This window comes from Adiantum capillus-veneris, chromosome 9 (assembly GCF_014529385.1).
Source record: "Adiantum capillus-veneris isolate H3 chromosome 9, ASM1452938v2, whole genome shotgun sequence".
NCBI lineage: Eukaryota > Viridiplantae > Streptophyta > Polypodiopsida > Polypodiales > Pteridaceae > Adiantum > Adiantum capillus-veneris.
The window spans coordinates 148993613-149014649 of NC_140939.1; the positions used below are offsets into that span (position 1 = coordinate 148993613).

General features: G+C 41.1%; 2 protein-coding genes and 1 pseudogene across 2 annotated transcripts; 2 read left to right on the forward strand and 1 right to left on the reverse strand.

The window, feature by feature from the left end:
* Nucleotides 1–12088: 12088 nt before the first annotated feature.
* LOC147451351 (ABC transporter B family member 19-like) lies at nt 12089–12559 on the reverse strand. Its single transcript, XM_086520910.1, has one exon. The coding sequence runs from the start codon at nt 12557–12559 to the stop codon at nt 12089–12091; it is 471 nt and encodes a 156-aa protein (XP_086377036.1).
* Nucleotides 12560–12755: 196 nt separating this feature from the next.
* On the forward strand, nt 12756–14574 carry LOC147451352 (uncharacterized; annotated as a pseudogene).
* Nucleotides 14575–18670: 4096 nt separating this feature from the next.
* On the forward strand, nt 18671–19618 carry LOC147451353 (uncharacterized). Its single transcript, XM_086520607.1, has one exon. It carries the CDS (start codon nt 18671–18673, stop codon nt 19616–19618), a length of 948 nt encoding a protein of 315 aa, XP_086376733.1.
* The last annotated feature ends 1419 nt before the right edge of the window (nt 19619–21037 follow it).

A 21037-nucleotide genomic window follows, 5' to 3' on the forward strand; every position in this document is an offset into this window, starting at 1 on the left:
ATCATGGAAGCATACCCTACCCAAAACACTGAGAGAGAAGGCCATGCACCTCCCGAAGCTCCAGAGCCTAGTACTAGTATGTTTAGCCGTTTCATGGAAACATTAGGTAGGGCTACTCGCTCGGAACCTGATGCAAATGAAGCACACGAAGGGGGTGGGGAAGAGGACTCTCCTTTCACATCGCACGTGGACCCCACACCCCCAAAGAGTGTCCATGTGGATATCCTGCCAACTTCTTACCAAGAAGGCCCTGTTGAGCTGCCTCCTTCAGAAGTTCCCTCTAGAGTACCGTTGGTGACAAGTAAAACCACGGGGAGCAACATTGCTTCTACCTCAAAAGAAACCGTTAACACGTCGACTCTAGAAGGATTGTTCATTAATGATCATTGGACATACGACCTCCACACTGAGGTGTTGACGGATCTACACTCTAGCCACGCCTACCATGTAGGATGGATAGACATTGTACGATCCACCTCTAGTACCACGAGCATCGAAGATCAACAGAAAATGATCTGTAATGTTATCCATGGCATTATTCAATCAGAAAGGCAAACCGAGGGGTAAATATACTCTCAACTGGCCCCATGAGATTTCTGGATACGAGCAAGGCTCAACAGCCTACTCTATCACAAATGGAGACTCCTCTAATGAGTCCCATGGACCCATCTTACGTCATTTCACCTGGGGTCTCTATGCAATCTGAGCCTCCGAGCGACAACTTTAGCTTCCCTAACTTGGCTCAACCCTCTATTAAGGAAAACACAGTGCTCACTCCAGGGATAGCCCTGACAGAGAATGTACCGATGACATCTACGGTTAGCGTAGTGCCACTACCTAGTGTCGTAGTACCTAATATGGGGCCTCGACCGTATGTGCCTCTAGCCCCTTATGCACACATGGCCCCCACACCTCCAATTGTACCACTTGTTTATGCTCCTCGAGTGCCGCTCCCTAGCCCTTATCCGAGTGGACCTATGCCCGGTTATGTTCCATATCCTGCATCATCCACACATATGCCAAGACCGGTACCCGTCCCTCTCCCACATATGATTCCAAGAGTACCTCCACCGGCCCTGCCTCCTCACATAGGTGACTTGGCAGTGTTTGCTCAAACCATAGGTCGATCTATTGCGGAAAATATGTGTCATGCATCTGATAGAGAGCCTAGAAGTAAGGCAGTACAAATTGCCAAACTCACGCAAAAATTCAATGGGGACGAAGATGCTAGAAAACAAATTGAAGTGTTTGAACAAGTATGTGATTCCTTAGGGGAACGCAACGAACTACATAAGTGCAATGCCTTAAGCTTGACATTAAGTGGGAAGGCTGGAGATTGGTATCAAACCCTAAGGGTGGACGAGAAAACAATCTACCCTACCCTTCGAAGGTTGTTTCTAAAGGAGTACATACGAGAAGGTGTGCTTTGGGGTGTAGCATCTCAGCTACAGAAGGCCGAACGTAAGGAAGGAGAGTCAGTAAGGGACTTCATTAGTCGTCTAAAGCACTTAAACTCTCACTGCCCTGTAAATGAGCGCTTCAACAATAACCAACTGCTTGATCGATTCATTCGAGGGTTGAGGAATGAAGGAATCTATAATGGACTAGTGATTAGAAGTATCACAACCTGGGAAGATGTCACTGCCAGTGCAATCCAATTAGAGGACAACTTGATGATAGAAGGCATGAGGGTGTCTACTGACACGAGATCCACTAGCTCACAAGCCATTGAGTATGAACCCATGACTGCAAAGCCCATTGCCAATGAGCCAAAGGTATTTGAGACATTCTTGACAGACCTCACCAAGGCAATCCAAGAGTCTCTTAAGGATAATCGACCCCCTCAAAATAGTCACATGTATCCAAGAAGGGAGCAACAATGGTGTTCCATTTGCTTAGGTCCGCATAGCACTAGTGAGTGCCCTACGTTTAGAGTAAAATTTAATGGAACTTGCAACGCATGTGGTAGGTATGGTCACCAAGCTAAGGATTGTTTAATGATCAAACGTATGATGGCAAATAGACCACCTGTAGCCTGGACGGATGTGCCTCGAGCTCCTGTATTGATGCCTGCTCCACTTGTTGAGCAACTACCGCAACACATGGTCCCTAGATCTCAAAATGTTGTACAAGCTACACCGCTACCACCTCCTGTGCTAGGACCGCAGCCCTCGCATCCAAGAGTCGCCCCTATGAACCAGGTGGGTTGCGAGCCATCTAATCTTTATGCAGATGGCTGTGAGGAGGAAATAGACACTAGTATTGCCTACAGACTTGATACATTGGAAGAGTGTCCTATATACTACATGGAAGATTGTTGGGGGCAAGTCAAGCCGGTTTATCAAGCTGCTGCTCTCGCATCCAGAGGTCAAAATATCAACACCCAGGCTAGGAGGCCACCTCTTCAATGCTACGAGTGTGGTGGACCACATCGGGCAGCGGAGTGCCCTATTAGGCTGCAAAAGAATGCTACACAGATGCAAATGAATCAAGGGAGCACGTCTGCAATGCCAATACTCACATGTAATCGTTGTGGCATAGATCACTTGATTGCCCAATGCCCCTATAACCCAAATGCGCCTAAAATCACACCCCTAAATTTGGTCGAAATTGCTAGAGTGACATCGCCAATACCACCCGTCGCACCCGCTTATGCGATTACACGGTACATGCTTCAAGGGCCAGGCCATATCCTCGAAGAGAGAGATACCGCGTCAGTTATCCAAGCAAAGAAAAAGAAGACACGAAGGAAGAGGTCGCAGAATACGGGAAATTCAAAGCCAAGTTCCAAAACAAACATAGGAACAGGAGATGACCCCGTGTATATGAATGACCTCGAGGATGATTCAGATTCAATTGAGACAATGAAGACTAGAACCAATACCACAAAGGGAAAGACCGACAAAGAAAACTGTAACATGGAACCAAATGAAAACTGAATATGAGAAAACCATAAAGAGCCTCTGAAAACACCACAAGTGTTTCCAAATCCAATCCAAGACCCCCAAGATAAACGGCAGGGGCAAAAAGGAAGAATCGTAAAAAGAAGATTGGGACGTACCCAAACCCAGTAGACGAGATTGAGCAGGTGAAACATCTAAGAGGTTTAGTGGAGGAGACTCAAAGGAAACTAGAACAAGAACCCATGCATGTCAAAATTCATGACACAGTGTTTCCCACGCAAGTTCATCCACCCCACATGAACCATAGACCGTTAGCCATACCTAGTATCATCCAAGAAGGGAGTGAGGACGGGACATCAGAAAGTGAGCATACACCTTTCTTGTTGGAAAGGATGTTTAACGAAGGAATACTTGATCCCATTGAGGAATATGAGATTCCATCCTCACCAGTTCCTAGTCAAGGACCTACACCCTGCAAAATGCCAATGAATGTTGCCAAACTAGTGGACTTCATGTCTTCTGAAGTCCGAACCACGATCATAGCAAAGCTGTATGGAGATCCTGAGTTATTCTTTGCACTTCGAGCATTCCTTAACCGAGAGCTACAAACGGGATTACCGCAATTTGCGCAAACAAATAGGCCTGACTCGATTATGATTGATGAGGAAAATCATGTGCAATCACTTGACTTAGATGGACACGAGTCTGTGATCGAGGTATCCATTAACGAATTAGGGCAGTATTTTGAAGGCGACGAGTGTAATGCGACCCTACCCATCACTACCAAGGGATTAACTATAAAGGGAATTCTTGATGGTGGTGCGGGAGTTAGCATCGTTACAAAAGATTGTTGGGAATCCATGGGAAAACCCCGCCTCAGTGTTACTAACATTGTGGTAAAGATGGCAAATGGTACCATAGCCAAACCTATGGGGATGCTCAAGGATCTTAAGATCAAAGTTCTAGGACACAAGGTACGACATACGTTCATTGTAATGGATTTCTCTAAACACCTTATGTCATATGAAATGATTTTAGGACGACCATTCATGAGGGAAGCACAAATGGTTCATGATTGGTCTAAAAATCATGTCTATTTGCAATTCCAAGACTCTGTCCTTAGAGTGGATTTGGTGACTGGTAAGGTACACCCCTTAGGGAGTAAAACCATTATTGATCATCGCTCTGACACCATCGTTCACTCAGCCCCACTACAATATTGTTACACTTGTAAGAAGGATACAGACATTGGCCAAGATTCTCCTTACATGGATGTGTTACCGGGTATGACGGAATCAGACAACGTGGGCTGGGTACACCTAGCTGCAACCATAGATACCTGGGGAAATAGAGGAACCACTTGGGTCACACCAGAGGGGGAAGAGGTACCACAAATTGCACCTTTGAACATGATAAGTGCCATACATGCATCTTCTAAGGGCAAGGCAATTGTAGACCAATCTGATAGTGACACCGATAGCTCAATAGAAGACTTTGACCGACACGACTCAGACACGGAGTCCCAGAGTGAAACGGATTCTGAATCTCATGAATTAGAGAGTGGAGCAAGTTTAGAGTCAAAACATTCGGAAGGACCGAGCACATCAACCGATGATAGCTCCTCCAAGAGTGAAGAGGACACCAACGAGGACTCCTTTAGTGAGCCAGATCTAAATGCAAATCAAAAGCAGGTCTCAGATAAGAAAAACAAAAACTTTAAGAGGCGTCGATATCGAGCCAATGTATGTGCTAGGATAAAAAAGAAGAGATCCTCAGCAGAATGGCTCAGTTATATAGGAGCATGTGATGCTCATCGAAAATTGGTAGACGATTGGGGTGAATATCTCCAAAATGTTATGTGGTGTAGACCACGACCCCATGACATAGCCCAATTAGAGATCATAGACAAGCCAAAGTTGAGCCGCACTGCAAGGAGGCGTCAAAACCAAGAGTTAGCTCAACAACACAAGAAAGCAGAAATAGAAGCACAGACCAAAGCACAACCAGAATCCACAGACTTGCATCCTGCACCATAACATTTCAAATCTTACACCACAGGGGAAGCAAAGGTTGTGTACACAAAAGCCCAAAGAATACCTATCGATGGGAACAATGGAATCTATGATGGTCCGGCAATAGTTAAAGAAATAGAATTAGCCGACCCTGGTGAAGAATCAAAACCTGTTTTTATTGCCCAAGACCTCACAGAAGTTGAAGAGGCGGTCCTCAAAGAGCTTCTCAAGGAATTCAAGGACATATTCGCTTGGACATACCATGATATGAAAGGTGTTCCACCTTCTGTGGTCCAACATACAATCCCTATGATTAGTACTGCGAAGCTCGTACAACAAAGACCCTACCCGATGAATCCTAACTACACGATGATCATTCAAGAAGAACTAGAAAAGCTTATCAAATGTGGGTTCATATATATTATTGAACACTCTGAATGGGTGTCTCCAATAGTTATCGTACCAAAAAAGAATGGGAAACTCAGGGTGTGCGTGGACCTCAAAAAAGTTAATGCAGCTACTAGAAGAGACCATTACCCCCTACCATATTCCGAACATCTACTCAAAAGAGTTGCAGGCAAGGAAGCTTACAGCTTTCTAGATGGGTACTCAGGCTACAACCAAATCACGATAGCGCTAGAGGACCAAGCTAAAACTGCCTTCATTCCAACGATTAATAAACACTGCTTTTAAAGAATATTTGAGAGAGTTTTGTGAAGATTTCTTAGACGACCTTTGTGTTTACTCTTCTTGGAAAGAACATCTATCATGTTTGCGGAAGGTGTTTGAAAAGTGTAGGTTATATCGTATCTCATTGAACCCGTTCAAATGCCAATTTTGGGTCAAGCATGGAGTTATTTTAGGGCATATAGTATCTAAGAATGGTATCTCAACCGATGAGAGCAAAATTAAAGTGATTCTAGAGTTACCACCACCAACCAATTACAAGGGAGTTCAACGGTTCATGGGACACGTGAGTTATTATCGACGGTTTATTTTATTTTTCGCTGAGATAGCACGTCCTTTGTACAAGCTTCTCATTGAATTTAAATGGACTGAAGAGTGTGACCAGGCCTATGAACAATTGAAGAAAACACTAGCAAGTGCTCCGATTTTAAGGACACCTAACTGGGATGTCATTTTCCATGTGCATATTGATGCATCAAACTTTGCTATTGGGTGTGTTCTCACTCAACCAGGAGAACATAAATTGGACTATCCCATTAGCTTTGCAAGCCGTCAATTGAAAGATTCTGAAAGGAACTACACCACTACAGAGCGAGAAGGTTTAGCAATGGTTTATGCAGTAAAGAAATTTCGCTACTACCTTATGGCAAACAAGTTTGTATTTTATGTGGATCATCAAGCGTTGTTGTATCTGGTAAACAATCCATGCTCCACAGGAAGAATCACACGATGGTTGTTAATTCTTCTGGAGTTTGATTTCACGATTGTAGTGAGACCCGGTAAAAGGCACGTCATGGCTGATCATTTGTCTCGCATACCCAATGGTGAAGCCCCTACAGGACTTGATGATGAATTACCGGATACTTCCCTATTCATAGTTGAGACTATGCCTGAATGGAGTGAGAACATTGTTAACTTTTTAGTTAATGGTTTTCCACCCAAGGAACTTCGTAAGGATATCGCTCGAAGGCTAGTAAAAGAATGTGAACCCTATTTTTTGATTGCCAGAACTCTGTATAGACTAGGCAAGGACGATATTCTTAGGCGTTGTACCCGCGAGGATGAATATTTGTATATCTTGCAAGAAGCACATATGGGCATAGCAGGAGGACATTTTTCAGGAGACCTGACCGCTAGAAAGGTGCTGCAATCATGCTATTGGTGGCCAACTTTATTTAAGGATGCATCACTTTTTACAAAAGGGTGTGATGAGTGCCAACGTTACAAGACCACACAGCGCAAAGACAGAATGCCCTTACATCCTATTAAAGTAACCCAACCATTTGAAAAATGGGGCTTAGACTTTGTAGGTCCAATTAGTCCCGCAGCTCGTAACACTCAATCTCGATATATTCTAGTTGCTACGGACTATGTAACAAAGTGGGCTGAAGCTAAGGCTTCACAAAAAGCTCATGCAAGGACAACAGCTAAGTTTCTTTTTGAGAACATTATCACAAGATTTGGTTGCCCTTTTGAAATTGTTAGTGATAATGGTACCCATTTTATAAATGAGGTAATAAGAGAGCTTACCACGACCTTTATGATATCCCACCATAAGTCTACAGCTTATTACACGCAAGCTAATGGACAAGCCGAGAGCACCAACAAGACTCTAATCTCTATTTTAACCAAGACGGTAGAAGCTCATAGCACTGATTGGGATTTGAAGTTGACATCTGCTCTATGGGCTTATCGTACTGCTTATAAAGTGGCTATTAATTGTACGCCATTCAAAATGGTATACGGCCAAGAAGCGGTTATGCCTTGGGAGTTTGTCATTCCTAGTCTTAGGGTAGCTTCGCAAGAAGGATGGAATGGTAACCCCTTAACCGAGCATTTGTATATCTTAGAAAAACTAGACGAAGAGAGACAGTTGGCTGTGCAAAATGCTCTTGTGGAAAAGGATAGGAGAAAGAAGTGGTTTGATCGCCATGTGAAGGACAAGGACATCAAAGTTGGTGATAAAGTCCTTAGGTATGGAGTACGTAAAGAGAAGAAAAAGTTGAAATATGCTAGTAAAGGACCATATAGAGTATGTGAAATTACCCCACAAGGTACCCTTCGTGTGGAAACTCTTGATGGAGTTGAAACCATTGGATTCCTCAATGGGAGTAAATTCAAAAGATATTATGATCCTTTAAGCCAAGAAGAACTACGGGCCATTCCTCAAAATAAGGCCGCCAAAGCAAAAACCGAGTTAAAGAAGATACAAGCTCAAGCTGAGGCTAAGGAGCGACAACAACGTATAAGACAAAAACGAGAGGCTAACCTTGGAGTCACAAATGCATTCCACGTGGAAATCGAAGAGGATTGGTTGGACTCTGACACACCTCTACGATACCCTATTGAGTTAAATAGTGCCTATGGAAAAGTGCTATATAACGCCTGATTGGACACGGGTGCTAAATATAATCTGCTATCCTATGGGATGTGGTGTCAATTAGGGAAGCCACCTCTATCTGAGAGTATTATCCAAGTCAAGGGTGTCAACAAGAAAAAAACTACGATTTTTGGAATCTGGCACACTTCTGTCAGTTATGACAATGGAATTGTAGCTCAAGACTTTTTGGTCATGCCGACTGGAACTATGGAGGGTAATATAAACCTAGGAAGCACGTGGATGATAGCCACCAAATGCACTATTGATTGGGGGACTGGGGGTGTCACAACGCAAAAACCAACTCTTATCCCTACCACTCAAGCCATAGTCCCTGAGATATTGCCTAAGGAAATAAAACCCAAGACATTGCATGTCCAGGAGGTTGAACCATACGTCCCCATAGCCCAACTCTCTAGATGTTCAACTGATGTAGTTGAAAGAAAGCTTGAGACACACAAGAACCATCCTAATATAACAAAGAAAGCATACAAGTGGGTCCCTAAAGCTTCTTTAGTAACCATGGTTGATGCTAAAAAACGGAAGCCTCGTAAGAAACGTCCCACTCGCTCCAAGAAATGTAAGAAAACGTGGCGCTGGATTCCTAAACGACTATTAAAAGCCCAAGGATACTATAAAGGAAATGATCAAATCTGGGTACCCAAACGTAAATTGTACTCTTACCTGTCACCTGGCCCATGTAAACCCAATCCTGTGGCTCCAAAACAAATTGAAAATCGTGGAAAGGAAAAAATCACGGAATGCGACACACCTGCTCCAGAGCTAGTTTGGGTACCAAAGAAAGAACGATTTGTTCCACCTAGCTCAGGAACAGGAAAAGAAAATGCAGCTTCTTGCTCTTCATGTAGTTCCTATACGGAAATAGAAGCTTCGACACAAACTCCACCTACCATTGTACATATCCATAAAAGCAAGAAAGAGTTTGCACCTCCCGTTGTAGATTCACCACCTCCAACGATGTTGCAAATAAAATCATGGGAGAGTACCTTACCACCCTTGCAACTAGATGAAACACATAGGGTGATCGAAAACTATTGGTTAAAGCCTTTACCCATAACAACTTGGAACAATTGGTTTCAAAAGGTGACGACATCATTCCAAAAGGTATGATCTACCCAAAGAAGGGGGGAGTGTTTGCTGACATCCGTCATTCACTTGCTTCCCTCTCAACCTTCCTCCCTGACCTCTCAATCTCCAATCTTAGGGAATGTATATATAAAGCCTTATACTCACAAAAACAAGATAAAAAAGTAAAAGAGCAAGAGCCATAACACAAAATAATAAAAACAAATTATGCACAAGAACACGACCCTTGTAATATTTGCACTCTAACCATCATCTATTTGCGTGTACAGATATGGCTAGTACGCTAGAGTCATCCACTCCTGCCTTGGGTGAGAGGTACCCTCGTTACTTTTCACAAATGTTTCACATGGTCTTTCCAGTGCTTGCATGTGAATGGGATTTGATAGGTACGCTAGCATGTGAGAGGAATTTTGAGGAGTTAGAATGGCTGATACGTCTCTTGACCACGTCTGATCCATACTTAGTAGAGAGCGTTTCTCCCATTGCACAAGCCTACCCTTTTGACCAAGATGACTATAGGCGTTTAGTGACCTTCTTAGTAAACATGGGCACCTATGATGAAGAAGAAAATTTACATGACTACACGGATGGCACATATGGTCTCATGGATGATGACTTTGTTTATCTCGACGACGAGGATAGGGGTTTAGCCTTAGGGTTTTCCCCCCAACCTCTACAATATCCTACTCCCTTGACTCTTTAGGGGGAGTGCAAATAATTAGGTTAGGGTTCCTTATGTTTTTTGTTGTGTTCAATAAGTGTTGGTACCTTTTTCCACTAATGTGCCTTCTGGAGGTATTCCTTTTGTTTCCTAGTGTGTACAGGAGCGTGTTGCTATTGATAGGATTTGGACCTTCATGGAACCTTTCTCTCGTTCACACTTCAAATCAAGCGCGACCATCAACACAAACAGGTGTTTTATGTCCATTAGCATTGCCCTTATCTTTTTGCATCCATGTTTGTCTGCTTTGATTGTGATTGGTAGCATAATATTCAGCGCATTTGCTTAGTATCAAACATTTAATTCAATGTAATGTTTTGTCATAATCACTTGTCTAGGTTTAAAAATCAAGCAGTCCGACTAAGCTAGTTTGACCAAGCTAGGTATTAGAAATCTTCTCTTAATACCATGGGGAATGCCTTCCTAATAAGCAATGGTTACTTAGGTTCTTAATCCGATTTAGGCAGCATTGTGTGAAATGTACTAGGGCTTTCTAGTGGGCTTAACCCTATTGGCCTTTAGCTTAAGGATTATAAAGGGAGTTTACTAATGTGATGAGCCTGGGGAGGGTAACAGTGTTATATGACCCCCCAAAGTTACAAAATTAAAATGCTGAAAATGAACAAACAAAAAATCAAAGTGCCACAATGTAAAATTTTAAGCTGGAAGAGAAATCCCTGCTTAAATTGGTACTTCACTCACATGTATCGCCTATGGTACTAGAGCCCTAGAGGTTCCCAGTGTGGGCGCTTTTCCTTGAAAAGCAAAAAACCCAAGGCATACAAAATAAGCACACACATCAAAATTGAATCAATGTGAAAAGACTTTGGGGGGTCAAAGAAAAGGTAATCAGTGAGGCGATGATTTCATGAGAAATTCCTTTTATCGTAGCTTAACTACAAGGTCTTCTAGGTATAGCCTCTAGTCAGCCCTCGAACATCAAATACTTGGCTCTCGCGATTAAACAACTTAATTGACCAGAGAAAATTGAGAAGTTACCCATGGTATTAATAGTCGAGCTCTAGTGCCTTTTGACCGTTAAATTAGCGACCTCGGACTTGTTTAATTTTTTACCTTTACATCTGTTTATGCATTTGATTATATTGCAATTTAATGTTTATTGCTGACAAATTGTCTAAATTTTTGTTACCAATCGATTTTTCTGTCTAAAATTGCATATGATTTTTAATTGTATATGAATGCAATTACTGTGGCAATGTTGTTTGATTTTGCAGTAATTGAAGAAGGCTACGCACATCCATGTCGAGTGCTCTTCCATCTCGACGAACGAGCTTCAACTGGATAGCTTCCGAGGACGGAATCTACATCAGAAAGGGGGGCGTGTTAACCCTCACGGCACACGGACACCCTATGATCTATAAACGTTGTATTATTTAGAGTCAGGTACCGGGCTTGTTGGACCAAGAGGAACAGGGTAAGGGTGATCGCCGATGACAGGCGCACTCTAACTGGAATATTCAAGGAGTTAGTTGGCTAAGTATGGGTGCCCAAGTGTGAATGGGGTGAGCTCATATAAAAGCCACTAAACCTAATTTTTACTCAATCTCTCATTGTGCAATAGAAGCCGTTCTTGCTCCATCTCCACCTTCTCCTTCACCATCTCCTTGTGTGTGTGTGTGTGTGTGTGTGTACGTGTGTGTGTGTGTGTGTGTGTGTGTGTGTGTGTGTGAGAGAGAGAGAGAGAGAGAGTGTGTGTGAGAGTGTGTGTGTGTGTGATCGAGCGTTGCGGCAGCTCGACGGCGGCGAGGCGGTTGAGCGCGGCGTAGCGGCGTCTCCCTCTTCTTCGCGGCGTGAGAATCCTTCATTCGCAACTACGCAGGAAGGTGAGTGAAACACCATTCTTCCTTGTGAGCTTGTCTGTTGTATGACTGTGTGCTAGGAGCCTTTGTGGCTCGCACACGGCGCGTAGCAAGTCCCTAGCCTTGACAATGTCCTCCAGATACTTGAGTCACATCTTGCTGGTTTGTCTTTGTCCTGTGTGCATCCAGCAATGGAAAGCTTGGGCTGAGAGATTCTGACACATCAGCATGTGTAATTCTGGTCGCTGAGTTGGTGTGCTCTCAGTGCTGCATGGAAAAATTTCACTTGGTGACTTGTGACAATGTCATTGGAGGAGGATCAATCTCATTACGACTGCTGATGTCTAACATCCATCAGCTACATCTATAAATTCTGTTGTGGAAACTACTGTTAATGGACGTCTCAGATGCCGTGCCCCCTAACCCTCGACTGTGATGGAGAGTACCACGTCTAGCACTAATCAATACCTTCTTGTGGACCTCCCTGAACCACTGCCCCCAACAAGAGCGATAGTTCTTCCGGAAGGTATGGATAAAGAGAAATTGTTGAAGATGATGACATGTGGCCTGGAAGGATAGCTAAAGACCACATTTCGTAGCTCAATGTCACCTTTGACTTCAGTGAGCTTCAAACCATCCTCTACCTGGCAATTCATCTTCATTGGATAAGTGCATCCTGATAACAAGGATTTGATGAATGTGGAAGCAAAGGCAAGTATGGAAAACAAAATCTGACAGCAGTCAGTTACCTTTTCACTTACAACGTCTTGCACCAGCACTGTATCCTTGGCGATGCTATTGACTAGCGTGCCAGTGCGAGCATCCATGTCAAAGAAACCCACCTCTTGGTTGAGAATGGCCTCCAAATACTTGAGTCGCATCTTGCTGGTTTGTCTTTGGCCTGTGTGCATCCAACAATGGAAAGCTTTCATGTTGCTGTCCTCCCCCTTTCTGATGCTTTCGTGTGCTATGTGCTATTTTGATTTCTTTGATATGTGTTATTTTGATTTCTTTGATATGTGCTACTTTGATTGTCATTAATAATAATGATTATGATTAAGCCACAAACTGCTAATTGATTGAAACCAACATCTAATTGTCTTTTCTTCATTGTTTACAGGCTTAAACATGGATGGTAGCAACTTCGTCTCAAGGGATGATAGAACACCTGAATGCAGTGAAGATTTTAGTGCAAATGACAGCATGGATGTGGAGTCCGGTACATTCTTCTGAATTGTCAACTTACACTTTCACATTCAACTTCATTCACTAAAACTCGCTTTCCTCTCCTTCACAAACTCAAAATCGAGAATCTACATAGTCTTTCCACCTGAATACTACTTTTACAGATTCATGTCAAAATACGAAATCTCCTTCGTCCTCTCATGAACATCAACAAACTCCTTGCAAAACTCTTGCTATCTTACCCACGACATCTTGCGCCCCTTTAGGAGTACCACCAAAGGTTTTCAAGCGCATACAACAAAAAAACAAGGTAAAAAAGGACCTCCTTCCAAAATTCACACAAGAAGGTATGTTGTTTACAATTCTGAAAGCGAACAATATTTGTTAACTGCCTTGTATACAATTTGTGAAGTCATGTCCTTTTTCAGGCTTCTCCAACCCTCAGGCTGACAAAGGCAAACTCTCTCTTGCTGGCACACATAGCGAATCGACCCAGCTTGACCTTGAAGACCACAACCTCAACTTAGTGCCTCATTCACCTAGCGCTATTCCTTTGTTGCATATTAGCGAGATCTCAGAATCCAGCCCTAGGTTTGCCTTGGAAGGAAAAATTTTAAATAGATATGGTACTTATAAGGTACCACCTGAACAAGTAAAATATGGGCGCTTCTTAAAAGTAGATATGGTTGATGTCCAATGCATGCATACAATCACATTAGTTGTTGGGCAAGAATGCATTGAAAAGTATTCCAATAAACTATCTATTGGCGAGTTCATTAGGGTTGAACATTTGTCAGTGAAACCAAAAAACAAGAATGATGGGGGAACTGCACCATACTCTCTTTACTTGGATGCAGTTGCATTTGTAATTAAGGCTGAACCTTTCCTAGTCATCCTTAGCTTCTGTCCCGATACCAGCATTGGATGAAGCTCCTCCACTGCATGGAAGAGGAATACGGATGCCCCTGGCGACAGTAGCCTTTGTCATCATTGTGGTACTGGTCGAGCAATTGGGGATCTCCTTGTGGCAGATGGTCCAACATCTTCAGACACAGCCATTGTAAGATTCTTCTTGTTTGTCTTTATCACAGCATCAAAGTAATCATCTTGAACTTGTATTGATTGCTCTTATTTGTCGTGAAGCTCTCTTTTGTTAATGAATGAAAGACAGAGCTACAGTCACTGTTAGAGGACCTTGAAACAAATGATGTTTGCATGTATGTTGCTCGAAATGTTGGCTCTTTCAAAGGTAGTTCAAACAAGCTATTTGTTGTGGACATGACCATCATCACACATGCACAAAGCTCACGACTACGTGAAAAACTTACATTTGTGTTTGAATCCCAAACCAAAGAACTTGGTTACGGAACTGAGGTTTGCCTATTGTCTTTTTTGAGGGCTTTTAGACTCTTATTTTCATTATCGAGTTTGACAATAGAATTAAGTTTCCAATGTTTCTATGCGTTGCTTTTACCGCTCATAGGTCACTGGGAGCCTTCGAATTGTGAACATCAATAGCATCCTCTTGGTGCAACAATGCGCTACATGCAACTCTTCAAAGATTCATTGTGCAGGGAGCACAATCTATTGCACATCTTGTGCAAAAACTTGTAGAATCAACAAGGTACCACAGTTAAAGGCAAGAATCACAACTGCAGACAACGTAATCAATGCAAAGATTCTTGGTGACATTGTAGATACAATTCTCTGCTTTGACAAGACCTTCAAAGACCTTTACTTGGAATCAGCAATCGACGCATGAGATTCCCTTGCATCTACTGTGAAAATAGGAAGCTTCAAAGTTAGTGTCTCAGGACATATCACATCTTTTATCGAGCAAAGGGCTCTAGAAAATTGATGTGATTGTATCTAATTATTTACTTTGAACCTATGCTGATGCTTGTGTTCTTGTATTGATTTGTGGCTGTCAATCTAATTTTCATCGCAAGTTTCTATTTTTTAGCAACATCTCTCTCTCCCTCCCTCCCTCTCTCTCTCTCTCTCTCTCTCTCTCTCTCTCTCTCTCTCTCTCACACACACACACACACACACACACACACACACACGCATAGGCACACACATGCACATTTACATTGCATAATCCAACATCTAACCTTTTTGCAAGCATTAGCATTCTCTCTCTCTCTCTGTCTCTCACTCACTCACTCACTCTCACACACACACACACACACACACACATCTATCTTATTAGATAACCATTTCTCTCTCACACAGATTCTCTCTCACACACACACATATATCTATCTTTGTTACATAACCTCCTCTCCCTCCCCGCCCCCCCCCCCCTCTCTCTCTCTCTCTCTCTCTCTCTCTCTCTCTCTCTCTCTCTCACACACACACACACACACACACACACACACACAAATGACTAACACATTAAATGACACTTCACTACCTTATAAGATTTTTTTGCAAAAGACTTTTGCAAGTAAAAATCCAAAAAATATTGACATTATTTTAGCGCTTTATGCTATCCTACAAACTCGTACAAACTTCTCTAAGTTTAAAGAAAGTTTAACACTTGCTATGTTTGACAATTTCAAAAATGAAAAAATTTGCAAGTCCTACACTCAAGCACTGTTACAAAACACTGCCTCAACCTCTTCAAACAATTCAAGTAGTTTTATAGATTTATTGCAGACATGTAACACTTCAATGGGTCTAACGATGGAGATAGCAATTGTTTTTGCCTTCACTTTCCAAAGAAAATTCCTTGTAGTGTTTTGCAATGACCAAAACGAGTATCAACGTTCTTGTTTTGTTGGTAATGATGACCATAGTGTTACTGGAAACAATCTTGGAGTTATCTCATCAACACATGGTTTCATGTTTCTTCCAATACTTCCTCCAAACCAAGGCAAGAGTAAGCGTCTCTCTTGGACTGACACAATGACACAACATCTCCTCAACATCATACTCAAACACCCACATGACAACTTTACCATTATTGCTAAAAAATTCATGGAAGCTCACCCTTCAACACCTTTCACATTGACGTCAATTCTTTGTAAAGCAAAACGCATAGTGAAAAACCTTCCGGAAGACATTCAAACACTTAGACGTAACCAAGCCACAACCATCCACAAAAACAAAAACAAAAACAAAGCCATTTCCACCTTCATAAAAGCAATAAATGATAAGCCCACTACTCCAAGCAAATCTTGTGGTTGCTTAATGTTTAGATCACAATTAACATGTATCAAAAGAAATATTTTACCATGTCAACGAGCCATACCCCAAGAAGACACAAACCTAGAAAAGGTATGCACAAGTTGCGAAGGATCTGCCAAATCTGCCTTCTCTCTCTCTTTGTCAATACTCAACACAATGGGTTTTAATACACCTTTGCCAAATGTTGCAGTTTTAAATAATGTAGAAGCACACTTAGTATCCACACGTATTCCATTTGCTAAGATAAGAGAACTTACTTTCAATGGACAATATGGAATTCGCAGAAGCGTTGTGAATGTCCTTGCAAACATCTCTGAAACCCACAAAGTGCTGCCACGTTTTGTGCACGAAGAAGCGTCTATTTTAATTGGAATTAAGAGAAAATTAGAGTACAAGCATTGTTATTTAAGTAACATGGTTAGACCATTAGTAACTATGAGGGCTACACAAGATCTACTGACTACTTCTTTATACAAGCAAGAAAATGTTACTTTGAATAAGTTCTGCTTGGATCATTTGGCACAAAGTAAAAAAAACTCAAATATGTCACTAGAAGCTCCAATCAACCTAAACCTTGACGATGATGACGAGATTTACTCTGACGTTATGCTACATGGTATAGATACTCCTCAACAAGTTGTTGACTACAATGACAAAATTACATACGTTGCACCAAGTGAAGGAAACCATCCATTGGGATTATTTAAGGACGAATTTTGTGAAGAGCTTAGCTTTCCAACCCTATTTTATGGCGAACCTAGAAGATATCACCAGTTTAAAACACATTACCAGACCATAGTAAAATGGGAGCTTATGCATAAAGATAGGCGCTTTTCACTAAATATTGAAAACTTGTTTTTCAAAGCTGTTAAAATTATGACTCAAAAAGTATTGTCATCAATTTGGATTCGGTTACGCAAAGGAAAATTTCAAGGTCTACCCTTACAAGCAAGTGATGTTCATGAGGATACCAACATTGAACGCATCTTAGCTTCTCGAATTGGTTATAGAGATTTTGAAAGCTTGCGTTCCTTCCCAGACTACAAAGACAAACTTTAAAAAAATGTTTTTGAAATGATAAGACAATTAGGTCCTCCAACCTTCTTTGTCACGGTCTCAGCAGCATAGAGACGTTGGGATACGTTGCTCCACGCTTTACACAAAATAGTTCCACTACCTAAAGAAGCCAACGAAACCAACAACTCTTACCAAAAACGCCTATTCGCTCAAATCCAGTCACTACTGCACGATACTACCTTCATAGATTCAAAGCTCTTAAAAGACTGTTGAAACACGACGACTCAATTTTAGGAAATTTGTTGGATTACTTCTTTGTCACAGAGTTTCAAAGTAGGGGTAGTCAGCACAATCACGGGTTGATTTGGATAAAAGATGCTCCAATACTTGAAAATGCTCCCGATGACACCATAATCACTTTCATTGATAAGTACATTAGCACAAACAAAACACTTCTTTCTGAGAGCCTACGTGATGTATATACCCACAAACATCGAAAAATGTGTCAAAAAAAAGGGAAGACGTGTCGTTTTGGCTTCCCTAGATTTCCAATGCCTTACACCATGATTCTTAGACCACTCGATTCTAACATGCAAAATAGTAAACTTCACAAACTATCACTTCGCGCTGTCAAAGAAAGCCTTCTTGAACTTCAACCTGAATGCACTGTTACATTTGACTCATGGTTAAAAACTCTATCAATATCCCTTGAATCATATATATACTCATTACGCACAAACATAAGTGAACCTACAATTTTCCTGCAATGTGAGCCAAAAAATGTTTACACAAATAATTTCAACCCAACACTAGGTACACTATGGGATGCCAACACTGACATACAATTTATACTCAATGCACATGGTGCAGCTAGTTATTGTACTTCATACATGACTAAGTTTGACAACACTCTAATCCAAGCCATAAAGAGTGAACTAGATTTCTGTGTGCAAAACAATTCAAACACCATCGAACGTCTGCGAAGAGTTGGCAACGCAATTCTCAATACAAAACAAGTAAGCGCCCAACAAGCTGTCTATATTGCACTCTCATTACCACTACATAGCAATACACGTGACTTCACTTTCATTAATACAAACACAACAACTGAACGAACATTATTACTAAAACGAAAGGCCGTTCTCCAAACACTTGATCCAAATAGTACATCAATATTCTTTGACTCCATAATTGACAAATACGCAAAACGACCTAGCTCACTTGCAAATATTTCTCTTGCAGATTTTGCTTCATTATACAAACAAATAGGCAACCAATATAGACCGCTTAAGAAAGCCAAGATCATACGATATATACACTACAGCATTGTCAAAAACCCAGATGCCTTCTATAGAGAACAATGCCTTTTATTTCTTCCTTGGATAATAGATGAGAACCAACATTTGCACAACTTAGGAACTTGGGAAAATGTATATTCAACGCACAAATACCTCATTACTAACAATGAAGAAAAATACAACAAAGCAATTACAGTCTACAACACAACAAAGATCCATACCAATAGTACTTCAAATATTACCACATCTACCTCCTCTTGCAATCACAATCTCATCGATATTTCAACTGATTTACATATGCATCCAAAAACACAAAAGCCATTCTCTCTACCTGCAACTAAAACTCTCACAATGTCAAATGCAGATTACTATCTTGCAGTGAGTAAACTAAACTCAGAGCAACGCCTAATCTTTGATGACATCATGCTAAGGAAAAGGGTAGAGCCAAACACTTCAATTCATTTGTTTCTCACAGGTGGTGCAGGCACAGAAAAAACATTTACACTATTACTACTAGTACAAGGATTGCTAAGATATTACAACTACCGCGCCAACTCCTCACCTGAAACACCAAAAGTACTCTTAATGGCCTACACAGGAAAAGCTGCTTTTAACATTGGAGGCACAACCATCCACTATGCATTACTTTTACCGTTGATCACTTCTACAAACATAAGCCTTCATCCGGATAAACTAAATGCACTCTCTATACTTTACCAAGATCTTAAACTAGTCGTGTTTGACGAGGTCTCCTTAATAGGAAACAAAATCTTCAAACTAGCAGACTCACGACTCCGAGCAATTAAAAGAGTGCACAATAAACCTTTTGGGGGCTTGGATGTTATACTATGTGGTGACCTTTGCCAATCAAGTCCTGTCAAAGATAGTTGGATTTTTACTCGCAAACTAGACTTATTGGAAACAGTATCACCTTCATACTGGCACACACACCCAAAATGTTATGAGCTTAAAACAACTATGCGGCAAGACGATCCAAACTTCATACAAATTCTAAATCGAATTAGAATAGGTATACAAACAAACTTAGACATAGACTACTTGAACAACTCGTACTTCAAATCTGTACCTACAAATGTATCTATCTCACATCTCTTTTACTCAAACAAAGACAAAGATAAACACAACAAAGAAGTCTTTGAGAAAGCTCTTGGCCATCCAAAAACATTCCTTGCCATTGACAAACGACACAAGTCTTGCAATAAAACAATAGCTATACCCATTGACTCAAAGCTAACTACGGGGCTTCACTTACACTACATCTTAAACCTGGCATTATAGTTGAGTTGTGTGCTGGCAACATAGACATTCTTGATGGTTTAGTCAATGGAGCTGATGGAATTTACAAAGCCCATACACTAACATCCCAAGGTCCTCTCTTATGGATAGAGTTTAGAAATCCTAAAATAGGTCAACGAAAACGATATGAACATAGTACCTTGTTCACCATATCAACACCAAAACATTGGACACCAATTGAAATGATCTCACGTGAGTTCCAAATAGGGAAAAACTCTCTGAATTCTATCACAAGAACTCAATTTCCAATTCAGCCAGCAGCTGCACGTACAATCCATAGAGCACAAGGCCTTACATTGCACACACTTGCATTTAACCCTCAAAACATCAGAGCACATGACCTAACATACACTGCCCTCTCACGTGTTAAGGACCCAAACAACCTATACTTGCTAGAAAAAATAAAATCACAACATATTCAAGTACACTAGCATGTGTTAAAGGAAATAAATAGACTACAAACACAAGCACAATGGATCCCATTACAACTGAACCTCTTTGCCTTTGCATTAGACCATTTTGTAATCCAATCACTTAACGTAAACAACTTTAATACTCACTATAAACAACTTTTAAATGACCAAATTTTTACATCTTCCCATGTCATTTGTCTACAAGAAATAAGGTTAAAATCAACTAACTCCACATTATTTCACAATTTTGAACATATACAATCATCGAGATCGGTTGGGGTATCTATCTTCTATAGGAGCATAGTTCACCTTTTATCGAGTGAAGTAATTACTACCAACAATGTCGAAGTAGTTATTGCAACACTACAAATAAAAGCACAAACATTCACGATAGCTTCATTGTATCGAAAACCAAACACACCATTTAAAAGCTTCTTACAAATCTTATCAAACATAATTACAAAACAAAAAATCACACATCCTTTATTGTTCTTTGGTGACTTCAACATCGACACATCTTCAGATAATAAACAATATAATCACCTATCTTCATTCTTGCAACAACATAACTTCACCCAACACATCACACAAAACACAACTATCTATAACTCCAAATTAGACCACATTTGGACATCACCAACTTTGCAAGGAATGATCACAGGAACAAACTTCTGCTATTGGAGTGATCACTCAACAACCTATGCCTTACTGCCTCTATCTATCACATAAACTCCCACTCAACAACCTATGCCTTACTGCCTCTATCTATCTTCATTCTTGCAGGCCCTTGTGAATCCTCGCCTTGTTTGCTTACAAAGACTTGTTTTTTTGGAGCTTTTGAGAGACCTTCCATCTTCAAAAGCTTGTAACTCTCTTGTCGGTTATCAGAATCAAGCGTATGGATGCTTTACGGAGATCCTCACAACACAAGCTTCATCTTTATGGTCTCAGTTTTCTGAAATTTTAGCCATGGTTTGAGTTAGAGCTG

Excerpts from the sequence above, each read along its gene's own strand:
- LOC147451351 (XM_086520910.1), bottom strand. The coding sequence starts at position 12,559 with ATGAAAGCTTTCCATTGTTGGATGCACACAGGCCAAAGACAAACCAGC.
- LOC147451353 (XM_086520607.1), top strand. The coding sequence starts at position 18,671 with ATGTCAAATGCAGATTACTATCTTGCAGTGAGTAAACTAAACTCAGAG.